The sequence below is a fragment of the Strigops habroptila genome, chromosome 9 (assembly GCF_004027225.2).
Source record: "Strigops habroptila isolate Jane chromosome 9, bStrHab1.2.pri, whole genome shotgun sequence".
NCBI classification, from domain to species: Eukaryota; Metazoa; Chordata; class Aves; order Psittaciformes; family Psittacidae; genus Strigops; species Strigops habroptila.
In genome coordinates, this window is record NC_044285.2 from 22,992,814 (window position 1) to 23,013,248 (window position 20,435).

The 20,435-nt window shown below is 52.1% G+C and overlaps 1 protein-coding gene and 1 long non-coding RNA gene across 10 annotated transcripts in view; both read left to right on the forward strand.

Annotated features, from left to right (window-relative positions):
- The window catches only part of LOC115613300 (H(+)/Cl(-) exchange transporter 5), a 36,863-nt gene extending 19,274 nt beyond the window's left edge, over window positions 1-17,589 (forward strand). For 4 of the 9 annotated variants that reach the window (XM_030498602.1, XM_030498600.1, XM_030498599.1 and 1 more), the window contains 11 exons: window positions 3,259-3,410; window positions 5,327-5,426; window positions 7,373-7,557; window positions 8,107-8,229; window positions 8,726-8,900; window positions 9,770-10,005; window positions 10,951-11,493; window positions 12,065-12,251; window positions 13,315-13,713; window positions 15,079-15,295; window positions 16,364-16,490. In XM_030498602.1, coding sequence (XP_030354462.1) covers window positions 3,259-3,410; window positions 5,327-5,426; window positions 7,373-7,557; window positions 8,107-8,229; window positions 8,726-8,900; window positions 9,770-10,005; window positions 10,951-11,493; window positions 12,065-12,251; window positions 13,315-13,713; window positions 15,079-15,295; window positions 16,364-16,454 — 2,408 coding nt within the window. In that variant the 3' untranslated portion in view covers window positions 16,455-16,490. Of the gene's footprint in view, window positions 1-1,495; window positions 1,788-3,258; window positions 3,411-5,326; window positions 5,427-7,372; window positions 7,558-8,106; window positions 8,230-8,693; window positions 8,901-9,769; window positions 10,006-10,950; window positions 11,494-12,064; window positions 12,252-13,314; window positions 13,714-15,078; window positions 15,296-16,363 lie in introns of those variants that run through there. The other 5 variants (XM_030498604.1, XM_030498603.1, XM_030498606.1 and 2 more) reach the window with 4 other exon arrangements.
- Window positions 17,590-19,055: 1,466 nt separating this feature from the next.
- Window positions 19,056-19,631, forward strand: LOC115613335. Its single transcript, XR_003993362.1, has 2 exons — window positions 19,056-19,368; window positions 19,407-19,631. It is a non-coding gene; the product is annotated as an uncharacterized LOC115613335 (long non-coding RNA).
- The last annotated feature ends 804 nt before the right edge of the window (window positions 19,632-20,435 follow it).

Below are 20,435 nucleotides of genomic sequence, written 5' to 3' on the forward strand. Positions count from 1 at the left end.
TCTAAGGTCTCCCCTTCAGGAGCCTTCTCTTCTCCAGGCTGCCCCAGCCCAGCTCTCTCAGCCTGGCTCCAGAGCAGAGCTGCTCCAGCTCTCTCCTCGATGTCATTTGGCTGCTACTTTCCAAAGGACTAAATACCTCAGCAGGGTTTCTGGCCAGGGGCTTCACTGCCCTGCTGCTCCTCGGGCAGGTGAGACTGATTCACCCACCCATCAGAAGTGCTAATGGACCACCTCGGATCCCTGAGCTGGGGTATCTCCCCCGGCTTTTTTCTTCTCCTGCCTTCCTCCTTGACCTCTGGCCTGAGACCCAGGGTTGGCAGCAGCCTCTGGCCAGGCATCTGTGCAGGCCAAAGTCAAGGTTTGCAGGGTGTAGTGTTTCAGGATCGCCAGACAATGGGTGAATGACAAGCTATCGCTAGTGAATTGCAGCCAGAAGAACTTAATCACCAGCTCCTTTGAGCTCTTACCTCCACTGAATGGCAAGATAAGGAGTGCTCCTGGGGCCCGGGAGGGGTTGGGATTGGGGAAGGCTATTGCCTGTGTGAGAGGGTGGAAGAAAACTTCAGTGCCTGCCTGCCCGCTGAGCAGAGAGCACTGCTGCCAGCGCATAGCAAGCAAAAGAGCAGCTAGGTGGGCAAAGAAGGGGTTTTTCAGTTCATCTGTGGCTGGCCCACCAGTGTCAGGAATCCACAGTCAAGCTGAAGCTTGGCTTGCTCCAGCCCCTTGCAGATGTGTGAGTGTGGAGGAGGCTGGTGCAGCAGCCGGATTCGGGGCTGATGTGGGTACTGGGTGTCCCTGTGCAGACAGGCTGCGGGTGAGGTGGTGAAGGGCCAGGTTGGCCAGACCCTTGGGTTGGGATGTTGGGGTGAAGGGGATCTGGAGGTCTGGGTGCATGGCTTTAACCTGCCTGACTTCTAGTGCTCGTGAGGGCAAACAGTGTTAGTTAACAACGACTTAATCACAGAATCTCAGACTGGATTGGGTTAGAAACTCATCCAGTTCTAACCCTCTGCCATGAGCAGGGACACCATCCACTAGAGCAGGTTGCTCCAAGCCCCTGTGTCCAACCTGGCCTTGAACACTGCCAGGGCTGGGGCAGCCACAGCTTCTCTGGGCACCCTGTGCCAGCGCCTCAGCACCCTCACAGGGAAGAGCTGCCTAAGAGCTCATCTCAGTCTCCTCTCTGACAGGTTAAAGCCATCCCCCTTGTCCCAGCGCCCTGGTGCAGTGAGCCTGGGCTGTGTGCAGTCTGTGCAGCACAGCAGACAGGCTGGGTTTAGTCCCAAGGATGTATTATCCCAGGTAAAACATCCCGAGTGCTGCATGAGCAGCTCCAGGGTGCAGCCTCTTCGCTGGGCTCATCGGGGATCGCGATCCCGATGCAGGAGCTGCCCGCTGCTGCCGGCGAGGGGAAGCTCTGGGCATGCGGCCCCAGTCCTGCCCTTCAGCGAGGTGCAGGGCTGGCCCATGTGACGGCCGGTGTGACGCCAGGCCCGGCGTGCGGGGGGGGCCCCGCGCCGCTGCCGGCTCCTCTGCGCCCGGGCCCGGAGCAGCAGGATGTGGCCGGTGCCGCCGTGAGACGCTGGAGCTCCCGCGGCCATCGCCCCATGGGACAGCGGCCGCGCTCCAGCGGCGCTCCCGCGGGAGCAGCAGCTGAGCCACGGTGAGGAGGCTGCTGCCATGGAGGAAGGAGGGACGTGAGCCAAGGGGGAACGTGTCCGTGCAGCCGGAGCCGGCGGTGCCTCCGGAGCTGCTCCTCAGCTCGCTGGCTGAAGGGGTGATGGCGGGTAATGGAGGGTGATGGAGGGCGAGCAGCCGGGGGGTTTTTGTGGTATTTCTGCTGTGTAATGGTGGGTGGTTTGCTGCCCGTCTGCCTTTTGTCTACAAACCCTTTCCTTTCCCAGGGCTGCTAGAGCAGGGGTGCAGGCTCCTCATCGGGCCATCCTCTTGCCATGCAGGGCAGCTCCTAAAGCCCGTGGGTTTGCTGGGTTGAAATGGCAGATGCTGTGACTTTAACAAGCGCTGCCTGGTTTTTCCCTGAGCCAGGCAGACTCTCTGAAGTGGAGCATTAACCCATTTTAGTGAGAAGAGGTGATCAAAACACCGGCAAATCTGTGCTGGAGGAATGAACTGTACTCTTCTAACAGGGTTGTGTTTAACTTGCTGTCTCTAGGCATTAAATGACTCAGAGCTTTGTACGTTAGGAGCTGGGGAGAGCTGTATGTTCATCTTGATTGTGTTTTGGCAAGGCTTTCCCAGGCTCATTTTCTTCCCTTTTTCCAATGTGGTTATCCTAGGAGCCTTGATTTGCAACAAGCTGAGGCAGGAAATATAATCTTGATAAATATTTATGGCTGTCAGCCATGTTACAGTTAAATATTGTTCCTGGAAAAAATAAAAGGATGTTTTCTCATCATGTGCTGTCAAAGGGGCACCTTATCCTCTGCTGTGAACGTGCTGCGCATGGCTGGAGACCTCGGGGCTCTGGGGACCACAGCCTGGCCTGAATGGGGTCGGTCCCAAACGGTGCCTGGTCCCCAGCCTGCAAGTCAGGTCCAGCCATCCTTTCTGCACGTGGCCTTGTCGCGAGAGCCCTCAGCTGTGGTTATGGTATGGATGAGATAATGCAGATGGTACCTGTGGGACATTCAGTGCCGTGGATCGGGGTAGTGGGTGACCTGCAGTGCTGTGCACAGAGTCTGTGCCCTCCGGCTCTGATCCGTGTTGCTCTGTGGCAGCTCTGAGAAGGGAGCGCGTTCCCAGGACAGCTGAAAGTTGCTGGTCTGGGCAGTTATTCCAGAAGAGTAAGCAAGGAATGACCCTGATCTCGTCTCCTTGCAGAAAGTGCTGCTCAAGGGAGTTAGGGAGGTTTAACACTGCTTTATAGAGGCTGGTTTTTAGGACAGCTCTATCTTTTTATCTTTAGGTAAACTCCTGGCTGGGCTGCTTGGCTTTGGGAGGTGAGGGTTGGGGAGATGGTCGTTCATCTTCCCTTGCTCAAGGGAGACTCAGCGTTGTCTTCTGCATCGCTGGGCTTGGTAGAAACCTGTCACCCACACTGAGCAAAGCCTCAAAGACCCCTCAGCAGAGGCACCTCATTATTTGTATCATCTGAATCATAGAATCCCAGTCTGGTTTGGGTTGGAAGGGACCTTAAATCTGTGGGTTTCCCCCTAAGTCAATGTTTTGGTGATGTTTTTTTTACTTAAAAAGGGGAAAACTAAGAAATACTCAATTTTCCTCCTTCCTTCCCGCCAGGGTTTTCCTCATATAATGGAGGAGGGATGAATGGCACAAGCACAATGATGGATTTCCTGGAGGAACCTCTTCCCGGCGTGGGCACCTATGAAGATTTTAACACTATAGACTGGGTGCGAGAGAAGTCCAGGGACCGGGACAGGCACAGGGAGGTAAAATCTCTTCCTACTCCTTGTGGTGCTGAGGGCAGGATAACAAACCTGCTGGAGCTAATCTGGGTTCTGACTGTGGACTAGGGAGGCACATGTGGGAGAGACCTGGGATTGCCCTGAGGATGGGCATGGAGATCCTCTCCACAGGAGCTTTAGTTTGGGGACCAGGAACACGGAACTGAGCATGTTGCAGTTTATCAATTGCTGCTTCTGGAGGCTTGGATTTATGTAAATGCTGTGGTGGATTTCTGATACACATCTGAAATGCCTTAAAGGCACGTTTCCTTAGGCCATGGTGGACTTGTTTGAGGCTGGAGCATTGCAAAGCCTGCAGAGCAGAGCGAAACTCAGGGAAGCTGCATGGCTATTTGCAGTATTCTGGAAGAATCACATTGCTATTCCATGGTTTACAATGGAAGGATCTAAGCACCATGATCCTGTTTATTGATGAAGAAACAGGTCACTCCTCTGCTCACACAATTGCGCTGTGAATGATGCTTGTCCTGTTGGGTTTGTTTGTGCCGCATGTTTGAGAAGTGAATTCTTTCAGTCTTTCAGGCTAAGTGCAGTTCTTCCCAGGACTTCACCACTCTGCAGTTCAAGGGATCTGCTTAGAAAGCAGGGAATGCTTGACATAAAGCACTAGTGTCCCCAGTGTGCTCCTGCTCCCCAGAAGCCCTTGCTGGCAGACCTCCTGGGGGGCGATGGCTGACCTCAACTGGGCTAGTTGCTTGCCAGAATATTCTTTCATGATTTTTCTTTTCCCCTGAGCCTCACAAACCAACCTGTGTCCTAGTGACAGTGCACAAACTGGGCACCAACCCTGCTCACTGAGAGTACATGCAATACAGTGTAATGCCTGAACTTGAGTGAGTGCAGATCTAATTTAGGGACTCCAATGCTCCCACTGCTTCCTGCCCAAAACCCTCTTCCCACCTATGGATGAAGAGTACAAAGCCAAAAGACCTCTCACGCACATGCCCCTGTGCGCAGATGCACGCGTGATGCCTGTGATGGAACAGGATAACCTATTTCCTATCTGCAGAGGTGCCTGAATGACAAGACTGCTTCTGTCTTCATCGGAAGAAGTTGAAATCAGGTCAAGGCAGAAGTTTCTGCTGGACAAAGAGGTGCAGGGTTGGCTCAATGAAATATAAAGGAAATAGCCTTGGCACCCACCCCACCAAGCCTCCATTCAGTAGCAGTTCCACTCACCAGCAGCATGGCATTTGAAAGACAAAAATCCAGAGAATTCAGGCAGAAAGGATTCTTACTTTCTTTATTCCTCACTTAGTCAGTGTTAGTTGGCTGCATCAATGTGCCTTTTTATCTGGGAACACAGTGGTGTCCCGGAACGCTTCCCCCGGGAGAGGCAGCAGGCTGACGGGTGCACGGTAGCTCTTCTGTCACCCTTTTGTCTGCCTGTCCAGAGCAGTGAGACTGACGGGCATCAGCCGGCCCTGCTGGGCGCAGGCAGACCGGGGAGCTCGCCCTCCTGGGGCACCTTGCACGCGTCCGAGCCCCACTTCCCAGTGCCCCCAGCACAGCCTGGTTCCCAGCCCCACTGTTCCTCTGTGTTGGCATTAAACCTATCACTCGCCTTGTGCTTGGCTGAGCAGCACTTGGCGGAGGCTCCTCTGCTCAGGGCAACATCTAGTTTGTGTTACAGATATCGGGGCTGTAGCTGGAGACTGGGAAGTGCTGGTGGCAGCTTCTCTGTGCTCTCATGGTACCAGTATCAATCTCAGTGGGTATCAGTATCCATGAGGCACAAAGTTTCTTCAGTGTCCAGATTGGCCTGTGGCATAGAATGACAGACTATGGTCTGTGAATCACCATGTAGCTTTAGAGCATTTACGCCAAAGTGCATCCGTGTCTTAGTGGATTGTTGTTTCTTTTTGGAAAACCTTTCCTAGATCACCAGTAGAAGCAAAGAGTCCACATGGGCACTGATACACAGTGTGAGCGACGCCTTCTCTGGCTGGCTGCTGATGCTCCTCATTGGGTTATTGGCAGGTAAGAGCAAACCTCGGTTTAAAGCTAAGTGCTGGTTCTGCACCGCAGCATCGATTCCCCCCACAAACCCCAGCTGGTCACTGGAGCATGAGACCTCATCCCTGGAGCAAAGGCTGTGTGAGGGGCTCGCTGATACTGGTCCCTCTGCCACTGCTTTGCTATTTATGGAGAATTACTTTCAAATGCTTTGATTTATGGAGAATTAGAATCATAAAACCATAGAATGGTTTGGGTTGAAGGGACCTTAAAGTCCACCCAGCTCCAACCCCCTGCCACGGGCAGGGACACCTTCCACTAGAGCAGGTTGCTCCAAGCCCCTGTGTCCAACCTGGCCTTGAACACTGCCAGAGATGGGGCAGCCACAGCTTCTCTGGGAAAAGTCTGTGCCAGCACCTCAGCACCCTCACAGGGAAGAGCTTCTGCCTAAGAGCTCATCTCAATCTCCCCTCTGGCAGGTTAAAGCCATTCCCCTTGTCCTGTCCTTACAGGCCCTTGTCCAAAGCCCCTCTCCAGGTTTCTTGTAGCCCCTTTAGGCACTGGAGCTGCTCTAAGGTCTCCCCTTCAGGAGTCTTCTCTTCTCCAGGCTGAACAAGCCCAACCATCTTCATAGCAGAGGTGCTCCAGGCCTCTGATCATCCTCTGGACTCGCTCGAGCAGGTCCATGTCTCTCTTGTGTAATTCATCAGAGCAGAGCTGATCAAAATGCTGGGCCAGAGGAGGGTGTCACATTGTGTGGGGTCTTTGAAGGCTCTTCACTGGACCTGGAGAGGGTAATGCCAAGGATACTAGCAAGATTCTCTTCTTCCCCTCCCCACCTCGGATATAAAGTGACAGGGGTCTCTGCAGTCAGGCTTCTTTGAGAGCTTAACTGGCCAAGACCTTTTGAACAGCTTCAGCATGAACTTTGCCCCCTGTGCTGCAGCAGCACCTCAGCTGGAGATGGGCCTTCCCAAGAGGGAGCAGCCCAGTGCCAGGCCCAGGGTGGATGAAAGCTGCTGTTAATGTTTAGAGCAGAAGCTGGTGTTCCATTAACTGGAGGATCTGCTGAATGTTTATTGGCACCTCTGGAGCTTGTGCCAGAACTTGCTCACGTGGAGCAGAGGTCTCTGCTCCTGACCTCAGTACTGAGCTGGTGCTGTAGCTGAGAGCAGAGCCGATGGCAGCACTTACCTGTGGGGATTGTAGGAGTTGTTCTTAACAGAAGAACAAGAAATTGTTTGAAGATTCTTCTTTTCAAATCTGAGTTACTGGCTCTCTGCTGCCTGGGTTTCACTTGGCACACTTACAACCTTCCCCTCATTTTAATTTTATTTAAATTGGGATAGAAATGTTTTCTCCCAATTGAAAGCTATTCCCGTCACAGCCTTAGTGTTAAGTACTTTGGAGACTGGTGGCACATGCTGTCACCATCCTCCAAAAGTGCCCCATGTCCCCCCGTGCCCCTCAGCCCACTCGCTGTGCTATATTTATCCAGTGCTTTTTCAGTGTCATTGGGCAGAAGTAATTTCTGGTGATCACAGAATCCCCGCCTGGTTTGGGTTGAAGGGACCTTAAAGCTCACCCAGTTCCAACTCCCTGCCACGGGCAGGGACACCTTCCACTAGACCAGGCTGCTCCAAGCCCCTGTGTCCAACCTGGCCTTGAACACTGCCAGGGATGGGGCAGCCACAGCTTCTCTGGATGCAGCTTGTGGTGGTTCAGTCTTTGAAATATTATTGGGCACGTTTTGGTTCCTGATCTGCTCTTTTCAATGTCTATAGATCCTTTAGCAAATCTCCCCATTTAGCTCTCTATAGAACACAAGGTAATTGGAGGCAGAAATGTCAGTGCTGCTCTGTGTGTTGGGATGTGAGTCAAAATGTAGCAGGGCAGACTGAAACCTTCAGGTGTGTGAGTCTCAGCAGGAGGATTATTACACTTCTTTTTCCTTTTTTTCTTCAAACCAGGTTCCTTGGCAGGGCTGATTGACATCTCTGCCCACTGGATGACAGATCTGAAGGAAGGAGTGTGTTTAGCAGGTTTCTGGTTTAACCACGAGCACTGCTGCTGGAAATCCAACACAACCTTTACAGACAGAGACAAGTGTCCTGAGTGGAAGAGCTGGTCCCAGCTCATCCTGGGCCATGGAGAGGTGACGTGTGCCTGCAGCTGGTTTTATAGAGTCCCAGACTGGTTTGGGTTGAAAGGGACCTTAAAGCTCCTCCAGTTCCAACCCCCTGCCACGGGCAGGGATGCCTTCCACTAGAGCAGGTTGCTCCAAGCCCCATCCAACCTGGCCTTGAACTGTAAATGTCCCTTCAACCTAAATTATTCACGATTCTGTGATGGGGTTCATTAGTTTCTCTCAGAGGAATGCAAGGTGAGCTCAGGTCTTGTGTTTCTGGCAGCTCTATCCAGGGAGCCACGTGATCAATCAGGACAGACCTTACCCCAGTGCCAAGCTACTTGTGTACCTTGTTTGCTATTTTAAATAATGGTGTTTGGGGATAGGATTGGTTCATATCCCTATAACCCAAGAACATAACTTGTCCTTGGAACCTCACACTTGCTGTAGTACTCTTTGTTTTGGGCTGATAACTGTGGCATTACCTGATATTTCTGTACTTGCTCCAGTGCAGAGGCTCGACGTGATCTCAGCTGAAATAATGATCTCATTTGGGTTCCTTTCTCTGCATTCCAGGGGGCTTTTGCATATATTCTCAACTACTTCATGTACGTTGTCTGGGCCTTGCTGTTCTCCCTCCTTGCTGTGCTACTTGTGAAGGGCTTTGCTCCTTATGCCTGTGGCTCAGGGATCCCAGAGGTGAGTGAGAATGAGAGGGGGTTTTTTGAGGTGGGATGGGGATCCACCATCCAAAGATTCCACATCCCTGTGGAATAATCATTTCTTGCACCTTGGGTGGTGGCTTAATACATGTTTTTTTTTTCCCAAACTATTCCTGAAACATGCCTAGTGCTTAGGTCTCCATGCAGTCCCTTTAAAAACTCAAATGTTTTGGCATTTGCTGTGGGAGGCATGAACAAAAGCACACTGTGTAAAGGCTACAAAAGCCAGATTTTTCTTCAGCAGGGTCAGTGGCCCTGAAGGAAGGACTCAAGTGGCTGTTTCAGCTCTTGCATGGTGGGGTATTTTTGCTGACTCTGTTATTTTTGATAGCTGGGGGGGACTGGGAAAGTTGTGGGCAGGATTGGGAGCACCCAGTAAAACAGGAGCTCTGCCCAGGGCTTGACTGAAAGCCTGTAGAGCTTTGTGTGCTTGACTTCCAGATCAAAACTATCTTAAGTGGTTTCATCATTAGAGGCTACCTGGGCAAGTGGACGCTGATCATCAAAACCATCACCTTAGTGCTGGCCGTGTCCTCTGGGCTGAGCCTGGGCAAGGAGGGGCCTCTGGTGCACGTCGCCTGCTGCTGTGGGAACATCTTGTGTCATCTCTTCACCAAGTACAGGAAGAACGAAGCCAAGCGCAGAGAGGTACAGGGGGCCACTGCTGGTGTGGGGAGGCTGCTGAGGCTGGAGCTTTGCCTCAGGTGTAAATCGTTCTCTTTTGGCATGTTCTTGGTGTGCCTCGCTGTGACACCTCCTTGAAGCAAAAGCCATCGTGGTTAGGAAGGGACACCACAGCAGTGCAGGTTGTCATCTTGTTTGTGATGGGAGCATTCACTGCATTAACCTCCACCTCTGCAACGCTTGTTGTTTGGCCATGCAGCTCCAGAAACTGTTTTGGGACTGTTTGAAGGAGGTGGACTTGGCTGTAGGAGTAGACTGAAGGGCTTTGCTTTAAGGGAGCGGTGATGGGCATGGTGTAAGAACCATGTTAACATCTAACATGAAGCTCAGGATTATTTCCTCACATTTCATGTGGGATGTGCAGTATCACGTTGGCGAGTTTGCCTTCTGGTAAGCCGAACCCAATGGAACGCACCCCGTGGGCTGGTTTTGGCTGGCCCCCAGCTCCTCAAGTTACACTGTGTGAGAAACGCTCTGAATGTGAGACAGCAAAAATGGGAGAAGTCAGTGTTCTGAGGTGGAATTGCTGCCACGCTGCTTTACTGAAGCTTTATCTAAGGTAAAAGCGTGAAACCAGCTGAAGCAGGAAAAGGTACTTGCCATGATGCCACTTCGACTGGTTTGGGTGGGAGTGTTAAATGCCAGCACCAGTGGGTGTGTAGCTCCCTGCAGCTCTTCTCCCTGGGGAACGGCTCACTCCACCATTGTCCTGCTGTCTGTAAAGCAGGCCAGACCTGGCTGACCGAGCACTCGCTGGAGATGAAAACTGCAAAGTTAAAGACAAACATGAAGGTTGGGGGTGTTTGAAAAGGTCTCTTTGGTTTCTCCCGTAGGTTTTATCAGCAGCTGCAGCTGCTGGAGTGTCGGTAGCATTCGGTGCCCCAATCGGAGGAGTGCTCTTCAGCCTGGAAGAGGTAACAGCAGCGTTTTCTGGTGGCCCTTGGTGAGCCGTTTGATTGCAAGGACTGACCCTGCTGGGTTAAAAATCCAGCCCTGCTGGGGTGTAGGAGAGCCTCCTGAGTGGTGTGTTTACAAGGCCAAACAACCTAAAAGCTTATTGGGGTTTCAGGTAATTCTTGGGAATACTGGAGAACTTATTTTGGATGATGTCTGTCTGAAGCTTTGCTTTAAAGCTGTTGGTTTCCCCTGGTTTGTCCATGCCCAGCACCACTAACTGCTCACAGCCACAGCCTGCCTCATGTTTGCCATGTGCCCACCGTCTCCTGACAACTCTGTCCCAGGGTACCTTGCGAACAAACTTATCTGGCTCATTGAACCTCTTTTCTTCCCAAGGAAGTTCCAGTCCTTCTCTTTCAGACACAGATATGGATCACCACTGCTTGCTTCAGGGCTTCAAGGAGGAGAGGGATGGTTTTGCTCAGCTGAGCACAGTTGTGGTGGCAGCTATGGCAAGCACTGTTGTTTGGCACATCTGGACCTTGCAGAGTGTGCAGGGCAAAGAGTTCTCTGATTCAGCTCACAGCTGATTTGTAACAGCTTTAATTATCCAAGTAATTCACCTCCACTTCAGGGACAGAAGGGTTGGAAGGACCTTAAAGCTCATCCAGTCCCAACCCCCTGCCACGGGCAGGGACACCTTCCACTAGAGCAGGTTGCTCCAAGCCCCTGTGTCCAACCTGGCCTTGAACACTGCCAGGGATGGGGCAGCCACAGCTTCTCTGGGAAAAGTCTGTGCCAGCTCCTCAGCACCCTCACAGGGAAGAGCTTCTGCCTCAGAGCTCATCTCAATCTCGCCTCTGGCAGGTTAAAGCCATTCCCCCTTTTCCTGTCCCTACAGGCCCTTGTCAGAAGTCATAGAGGGCAGTTGTTGCACTGGAACTGAGCAGGCCAAAATCAAGCCTGGGGTGCTTGGCTGGAGAGGAGGGGCTGTACCCAGCACACATCGATCTTGGTCCTTGCTTATACTTCAAGCAATGGTGATTTTGTTACTGGGCAGTGGTCGGTGGAGTGGCAAGTGTTGAAGTGACTAACCCTGCCTTGTTTCTCCTCTCAGGTCAGTTACTACTTTCCTCTCAAGACGCTGTGGCGCTCCTTCTTCGCTGCTCTGGTCGCGGCATTCACCCTGCGCTCCATCAACCCCTTTGGGAACAGCCGCTTGGTTCTCTTCTACGTGGAGTTTCACATGCCATGGCATCTTCTGGAGCTTGTGCCGTTCATCCTGCTGGGCATATTTGGTGGGCTTTGGGGAGCTTTCTTCATTCGCAGCAACATCGCCTGGTGCAGGCGGCGCAAGACGACCAAGCTCGGCAAATACCCAGTACTGGAGGTGTTTGTAGTGACGGCCATCACGGCCGTGCTGGCCTTCCCCAACGAGTACACCAGGATGAGCACGAGTGAGCTGATCTCTGAGCTCTTCAATGACTGTGGGATTCTGGACTCCTCCAAGCTCTGCGAGTACGTGAATGATTTCAACAGCACCAAAGGGGATGACCTGCCAGACCGAGCTGCTGGCCCAGGAGTTTACACTGCCATGTGGCAGCTGGCTTTGGCCCTTATAATGAAGGTCTTCATCACCATCTTCACCTTTGGCATGAAGGTGAGAATTGCCTGTAAATGAGCTCACATTCTGCTGCAGGAACCCCAGGTCTTAGTTTTATTTGCTCAATAAACACAGGTTTTCCTCCCCAAGCTCTGTTAAGAAGGGGGCAAAGTGATAGACTAATTATTTGTTCTGTTGCTTGTAACTGAGGGCAGTAGAGACCCTTTAGCTTGAGTGGGTGTGAGGTGCAGATGTTGTCACTGAACTGGTGTCTCAAGGCTTCATGTCCCCTTTTCCAGGCACAGAATGCTACTAAATTGTCCTACCTTAAGCCTTTTTGATATATATGCAAGAGCTGATGGCAAAGCAATTGATGTCTTCATTTGTAAATGCCTGCTTGTAGCTGTTCCTTGCTCTGATGGTTTTGACCTTGCTTGGTGGCAGCTTCCTGAGCTATGGGTGCAGGGCCAAGGTCTGAGCTTTCCTGCAGTGGGGTTTGGCAGGTGGAGCAACTTCAGTGTAACCTCTAACTCAGCCCTATTTTGAACTTCCATCACCGGAACAGCTGTTTTGAACGTTCCTTTGCAATGTGTGGGGAGCGAGGCCTTGACCGATGGTGTTTCTGCAGGTGCCTTCAGGTCTCTTCATCCCCAGCATGGCGGTGGGTGCCATTGCGGGCAGGCTGCTCGGCGTGGCCATGGAGCAGCTGGCCTACTACCACCACGACTGGGCCATCTTCAGTGGCTGGTGCAGCCAAGGAGCTGACTGCATCACTCCGGGCCTCTACGCGATGGTCGGGGCCGCAGCGTGTCTAGGTGAGCAAAGGAGTCTAAACTGTGCTTTGGGCTTGGTTGACCATGTGAAGACATGTAGGAGTGAAATGCTGCTGTTCTCACAGTCCATAGAAGCTGGCTTCATCTCCAGAACAGGAAACCTTGCTGTAGAATGCATGATGTTGTTGTAGAGGCACTGGAACAGGCTGCCCAAGAAGTTGTGAATGCCCCATCCCTGGCAGTGTTCAAAGCCTTCTCTTGCCAGCACCAACGTATCGTTGGAGGTGGCAGGTTTCCATGGGGAGCACCTGACCAGGCAGCAGAACAAGGGAGGCTGTCCAGCGACCTCAGGTTTTCCTGTGGGCTTTTAATTCATTTTACTTCCTGTTCTGGCCTTAACTTCTCGTGGTGCAACTCTTCTTTCAAGCACTCTGGTTTTTGGTAACACTTCTTCCTCTTGGCTGGATGTGAGAAGTTGAGTGCACATGGCTGAACTTCACTTTCACTGTAATTCCCAATCTTAAATCCCAGTAAATCCCAGTCCTCGTCCTCTTAAGGGACTGTATCAGAAGAAACTTTCATTTCAGGAACAATAAAAACATGCCACCAAACCCCATCTTTGGCCTTTTTAAAGGGGAAACACCTTGTTTGCATGTAATTGCTGAGAAATAAATACAATTCCCCTTCATTAACTGTTCTCTTTACCTCCACACAGCATTAAAGGGTGTATGTCCCTTTAGGAGGTGGTATTGGAGCAAAACTGCATGGCCAGGCTGTTTTGCAGCTAGCTAAGTCACATGAGAGGTTAGTCAGTCATCTTTTAAGGTTCCTTCCGAGTTGAGGGGAAACCCATGAAAACCATGTAGCAAACCCTTGTGAGCCAGCCCATGGCACCATGTTCTGGACAGGATGGGTGGTTTCAGTGCTGTTTTCTGCTCATGTTTGGTGTCCACTGCGATGCTGAATGTGGTGCAGGAGTCCAGCAGAACAACCTGTTGCTGAAACAAGACCTTTTCTAGATGAGTTGGCAGAGGGCAGCTCTCCTGCCTGGAACCCTCCAGAACTGCCTACTCATGTCCTCTGTCATCTCCTGTTGTGTTTGCAGGTGGTGTGACCCGAATGACGGTGTCGCTGGTGGTCATTATGTTTGAGCTCACTGGTGGACTGGAATACATCGTTCCTCTGATGGCAGCAGCCATGACCAGCAAGTGGGTGGCTGATGCCATTGGGCGGGAAGGCATTTACGATGCCCACATCCGCCTCAACGGGTACCCTTTCCTGGAGGCCAAGGAGGAGTTCTCACACAAGACACTCGCGATGGACGTAATGAGGCCGCGGAGGAACGATCCTCCTCTGACTGTCATCACTCAGGACAGCATGACCGTGGAGGACGTGGAGACCATCATCAATGAAACCACTTACAGTGGCTATCCAGTGGTGGTGTCCCGCGAGTCCCAGAGGCTCGTTGGCTTTGTCCTCAGGAGAGACCTCATAATTTCAATTGGTAAGAGGCAAGATACTGTGCAGATGAATGATGAATGATGCCATCAGAGGCCTTAAATGGCACCAGCTGTAATTTACTTTAGGAGTTTAGGCACCCAGTAGTGATGGTGTTTGCATCCCCAAGCAGCATGGGGTCTGCATGCAGTGAGCATGAGGGACAGGACGGCTTCTTGTTGCAATCAGTATGGCTCTACTGAATTCATGAACCTTAGGGCATGAAGCAGGGGACTTCTTGCCAGCAGGAACTAAGCCTTCCTGACTGTGGATGACTGGGTGTGGAAAGCTTTCTTAGCTGTTAATGTTTATTTCATTAAGAGAAATAGTCTGGTTGGTCCATGCACTGAATATTGGGTCACTTCTGAGCTCCTGCTCCTCACCTTCTTACACCAGCATGTAGCAGAGTTCATGTGAGCCCCGTGGTGAGCTGGAGGGGAGGATGGATCCGGCCAAAGCCACATCTCCCTCCGTGCTTGGTTGCTGGAGCAAGGAGCAGGATGGTGCTTACCTTAAAGCTCCTCCAGCTCTAACTCCCTGCCACGGGCAGGAACACCTTCCACTAGAGCAGGTTGCTCCAAGCCCCTGTGTCCAACCTGGCCTTGAACACTGCCAGGGATGGGGCAGCCACAGCTTCTCTGGGAAAAGTCTGTGCCAGCGCCTCAGCACCCTCACAGGGAAGAGCTTCTGCCTCAGAGCTCATCTCAATCTCCCCTCTTTTATTATGCACATTTCCTTCCTTTTGAGAGGCTGCTCTGTGGGATGGGATGACCATGAATTCTTGCATTTGTGTTGTTCTCAATCTCCAGGGACTCATTAGGAGTAATCCTCCCCCCAGAGATAAGCACTGTTGTGTGCCACAGGAGGGGATTTCACCCACTCTGGCGCTGGGGCTGCCAGGCCAGCCCCTTCCCAGGGAGCCTTGGGATGTAAATACCAGATTGAAGCCCAGACTGCCCGTGCAGCCCAAGAGTAATGCACTGTGTAAATACCTGAGTGAGGGCAAGTACTGAACTTGTTTCTAGTCCTGACTCTATCATGGGCATGGAGCCTGCACCAGTATGTTTAAGTGCTTAAAAAAACATCTGAGGTTGCTCTGCATGGGACCCAAATCAGTGAGTGATAAAGTACAAAGCATTTTTCTACCTCCTCTTGAAACTGGGAAGTTAAAGATTCCAGAACTTGCCTTTACATGGCCAGAGCAAAACACATGAGAAACATGTCTCATCCTCCTTGGGTCACTGCTTGCCTGGAGAAGCAGCTCAGGTGAAGGGAAGGAATGGACTTTTAAGGCAGAGAGGAAAGGGTATGTGCTCTTTGGTTTGGAAAGGAAAGGGAGGGATGATACTTAATCAAATATTCCTTCTTCCAGAAAATGCCCGGAAGAAGCAGGATGGGATTGTGAGCACTTCAGTTATTTATTTCACTGACCACTCTCCTCCGCTGCCTCCAAGCTCCCCCTCCATGCTGAAACTCAGGAGCATCCTGGACCTCAGTCCCTTCACAGTGACAGACCAAACGCCCATGGAAATCGTGGTGGATATATTCCGCAAGCTGGGATTGCGCCAGTGCCTGGTGACTCACAACGGGTAAGCGCGCTGCAGGCAGGGCCCTGGGCTTGGGGATTGCCTCCTCTCCTTTAGGGAGCAAAGGGCTCTGAGCATCAGGGGGAGCAGCTAATCTCTGGAACAAAGCAGTTGTGAGAACCCTGAGCCTTCAGCTGAAGCAGTAACATACAGCCTGTAAGGTGAGGACAGAGCTCCATGCGGTGATGGATCCGTCAAACTGATGGAGAGGGCTCACAGCCTCCTCTCAGATCTGGCTGTGGGTGTCATGCAACTACTTGAATTCACTTTGATGCTTCTCAGAAACAGCATTTGGTGAGAGGGGAAGGAGTGAAGGCAGAGATGGAAACGGAGCGATCTGTTGTTCCCTGAAGCATGGCACTAGCGGGGATCCTCTCCCTGCTGGGGGGCACTTGGACCTGCTGGTCTTGGCTCCCTGCAGATGTTCTGCCTAATTCCCTTCCTGCTGGCATACACCTTTCTGAAAGCACAGCTGCTGAGAGCACTAGGACTTAAAATCATAAAATCAGAACAGTTTGGGTTGGAAGGGACCTTAAAGCTCCTCCAGTTCCAACCCCCTGCCACGGGCAGGGACACCTTCCACTAGAGCAGGTTGCTCCAAGCCCCTGTGTCCAACCTGGCCTTGAACACTGCCAGGGATGGGGCAGCCACAGCTTCTCTGGGAAAAGTCTGTGCCAGCGCCTCAGCACCCTCCCAGGGAAGAGCTTCTGCCTAAGAGCTCATCTCAATCTCCCCTCTGGCAGGTTAAAGCCATTCCCCTTGTCCTGTCCCTACAGGCCCTTGTCTAAAGCCCCTCTCCAGGTTTCTTGCAGCACTACACATTCAGATTGATCTTTTCAGCAAAGGTAGGTGTTAGTAATGATTAATATTTGTCTTTTGGTCATAACCTCCTAAGTGTAAACCAGTGACAGAGTTTCTGCTGGGGCTTGTGAGCACCCTACATTGTGTGGAGTGTCCCACAAAGGTACTTTAGCTCCTGCAAGGCATTAAAGTCACCCTGTGTGAAGCCTGTGAGAGGCAGGATACCTTCTGTGGGTGCTGGTGCACTGAAACTGTGGTTCCCTTTTTCAGGAAGCTCCTTGGGATCATCACCAAGAAGGACGTTCTGAAGCACATTGCACAACTGGCCAACCAGGACCCGGATTCGATACTCTTCAACTAAAGGCAGACTAGGAGGTATTGTGTGTTCAACACAAAAGGACCTTTAGAGACCATGCTGGATACACTTCCCTATTTTTATTGAGACCATGGAACTGTTTTCAGCATTTTCTTCCATGGAGCTGAAGAAGATACTTTTTTTTCTACCAGATACCGATTGCACTACATGATCTGTGGAACAGAATCTTCTTTTTAGAAGAAAAAAGAGACTTTATTTACGTTGCTTTTGTGAAGTTGCATTGGAAAGATTCCATGAAGGAGTAAAAGCAAAATGCTATAGAATTCTCTCTCCTCTTACTTTATTTGGACTCTTATCACTAACATGGGGAGGAAAAGACAAGCTCTGTTCCTTCAGAAGCTTTGGAGGAGGAGGATTTTGCACACAGCGCTCAGGTGGTGGCAGAAGGTTGTGGTTCTAGCTCAGGGGTGGTGGATTCCCAATTAGCCACTTGGGAACAATAGGAAAATTCAAAACTGGCGGGGGGGGGGAACCATTGGCTGCCTGAGGGTGTTCTGCTGAGCGAGGGTGAGAGCCCCACAAGCCCAAACCCCTGAGAGCAGATCTCCTGGGCCCAGGTCTGGTTGGGAAGAAGCTGCTTTCGATGAATCTGTTAATGTATTCAGTGCCTCTGCTGCTGCCTTGCCAGGAGAGCCCCGAGGAGGAGGCAGGAGGTAACGGTTGTGTTCTTACCATGATCCCGGGTGTAGATACATGCCTGAGGGTTCCTTCTCCTTGATTTCCCTTGAGCATGGAATTAGAATGGGAAAGGCCGAGCCCTGCATTAGTGCCCTGCCTTTGCACTTCCTAGTGTTCCAATCATGTTTGATACCACACAGTGACCTCTCCCATAGCCAGCAGGGGTTTGGGGCTAGGAAGCTCCTCCTGGGAGCCCCACGCCTGGGATGTTTACATGGACACTTGTGCTGTTCCCTGCTCCTCCAGGTCCCAGCTCCAGGATTGGGAGTGCTGCCACTTCACATACGTGCACCGCTCGGGGTCTCTCCTTTTGCCAGCAACTATGCAATAAACCCCTTCCTGAGCACCCTCAGCCTCGTTCCACCTCTGTGTCCCTCAAGTCCCTGCCCCAAATCCTACCAAATTATTTTCCTGTTAATAAAATCGTGACCATTTACTGGAATTCTGAAGGTATGTGAATGGTTTTGGATGTGGATGATGTTTAACATGGCTTCAGTCTCTAGCAGGTGGTGTTCTGTGGTCCATGGCTGAGGCTCCTCAGAGCTTCCTCTTCCCCCGGATCACCACTGTGGCTGCAGAGAAGAACCAACCGGTGAGTGATGGCCCAGAGTTAGGGAGTGGGGGCTCTGACTCTGCTTCCTGATGCACAAATCTCTGCTGATGGGTGGTCCATGCGAGGCTGCTGCTGCCATGGTAAACCCATTCTGTGTGGGAGTGGGGCTCCTGAATAGAGTTGTCTGGAAATTTGCTCTTAAACTCTTAAATATAAGCAAATTCCTTATTTCTATCTACACGGAGCTGAAGCCAGTTCATTTTCCATCAGCGAGTACCTGCTGCTACTGCTTTACCTAGCTCTGAGGGCCTGAATTCTTGTCTGCCTTAAAGCTGAATCAAACCAAGATGTTACCAATGGATCAGGTCCCTTCTGCTTAGAAAATAAATGCCTTGACTTTGTCTGTGGGGTTTTGTACAGCAGGAGATGGTGCTGAGTTGAAACAAAGACTGTGGTGTGCCCCTAAGTCACTCACAACTTGAAATGCTCCTGTTCTGCCTCCAGCAGGAGAAACTTTGCCTTTAAATGCTTTTCTTTGTCCTGTTCGGAGAAGGTTGTTCCCCTTCTCCCAGTTCCCTGGGGGTTGCCTCCAGGAAATTTCTGTCCCGTGCATGCAGGGGTACACGCAGGTGTGCATGCAGGCTTCTCTTCCCTGTGGCACACTTGGGCACCAGACCAACAGAGCTTTGCTTTTCTGCCTTTCCTACAATATGCAGGAGACTCCAGCTTGAAAACAGGGTCCCTGCTTCAGTTAGATCCACACCACATGTGAGCCCGTCCCTCTCCTTGCAGGAAGGCTGCCGCGGCCCGGGGTGAGGGTAAGGACAAGGGGTGCCAAAAGGGAAAGCTGTGAACAGGCTGGAGCCTCCCGGCTGCCCGGTGGGTTACCCCAGGTGCTCCGGGGGTGCAGGAGGGCAGGGAGCAGGCTGTCGGAGGGGGATCACAGCGGCTCTGCCATCTGGGAGCGTTGGGAATGGGAGCTCGGGGCAGGAAGCAGCTGCCAGCAGGCAAGCTCCCAGCTTCAGCGTGCCAGAGACCTTTCTTTGCCTCTGGCTCGCACAGATCTCTCCACTTCTGCTTCTCTTTCATGTGTTAATTTCCCTGTGGATGGGCTGGATGCTTGGACAGCTGGAGGTCTGGTGTGCAGTGGCAAGGGGGAAATAGGAGCTTGGAGCTGCTCTGACTGTATGTGAAAGCCTGCTGACCCCAGTGTTTGTGTAAGGGAACGGCTCGGTTCAGCTCCAACCTGGTTGGGTTTAAGCTGTAGTTCTCTGTGCAGGGAAACTTGGAGCAAAATCACCCCTTGTCATGAGTGCGTTACCCACGGCAGCGCTGCCAGTACCAGGAACGTGGGGCTCCTGCCGGGGCTCTGCAGGGACTGGTGCTCCCCCAGGGAGCTGGGGGGTACGGACCCTCCTGGCTGGTTGTGCTCTGCTTTGTGGAATTCCTTTAATTCCTGTGAAAACAAGTTCAGCTCTTTCCTGCAAAATTCTGTGCAGGGAGAGCCCATGCTCATGCTCTAACCAATGGAGAAATGGTTGGGAAGGATTTTCCCCATCCAGCTCTTGCTTTCCCACCGCTTTACCTTGGGAGCGACTCCAGGAGGAGCCCTGGGGTTTCCCTTCAGCAAAGGGCTGGTTACACAAGCCTGCGCTGGAGCCCATCCATGTGTTTGATAAATGCCACCAACCCTGTGGTCTCCTGAGCTAAGCAAGAACCGCTGCTTGCAGTGCTGGGCTGAGCACCAGAGAGAAGGCTGAGGCTGAGGCTCTTCCAAATCCCTTTTCAGCTGCTGTAAAGCCTCCAGGGTCTTACACCCCGCTGCAGGGGTGATATTCCATGTGAGGAGGTGGCCATGGGGCACCCTGCTCCTCACTCAGAAAAGGGAGGGACCTGCCAGAAAGGTCTTAAAACATGATATTGATGATTGTTGTATTGTTTATGTGATTATAGCCTATTCATACATGACTGGGGACCCTCCTTGGGAGGGTTCTGGGTGCCTGCTCTGGCTATCACCCTTCCAAAGGGCAGGATATGAGTTGGGGTGCTTTCCCCAGCCTGGTGCTGGGGTGTGAGGAGCGGGATGAAGATGCACAAGGTGGGTCACTGTGGGGCCAGTGGGCTCTCACCTCCTCTGCCCTCCCCTGGAGGAGCAACGAGCCACTGAGCCTTAATGAAATGCAGTGGTTAATGGAGCCTGATGCTGTCCCTTGCCACCGTGCCAGACTAAGGCAGCAGATGCATAGAACCACAGAGTGGTTTGGGTTGAAGGGACCTTAAAGCTCCTCCGACTCCAACCCCCTGCCACGGGCAGGGACACCTTCCACTAGAGCAGGTTGCTCCAAGCCCCTGTGTCCAGCCTGGCCTTGAACACTGCCAGGGATGGGGCAGCCACAGCTTCTCTGGGCACCCTGTGCCAGTGCCTCAGCACCCTCACGGGGAAGAGCTTCTGCCTCAGAGCTCATCTCAATCTCCCCTCTGGCAGGTTAAAGCCATTCCCTACCACACATGGGGGTGCCTGTGAGGGGTGGGCTCCTGTGTAGATCAGGACCGGGTTCCACAGCGCTGTTGGGATGCTCCAGGCAGTAGGTAAGTGGAATTACTTTTTCCTGGTATCTCCAGCTTGCCGCACTGTGGGAAACTGAGGGGAAAACTGCGTGTGCTTTGTGAGCCTGGATGGAGCTGGCTCAGCTCTTCCCTTGTGTCCAGCTCACTGGTCCCAAGGGCAGAGCTGG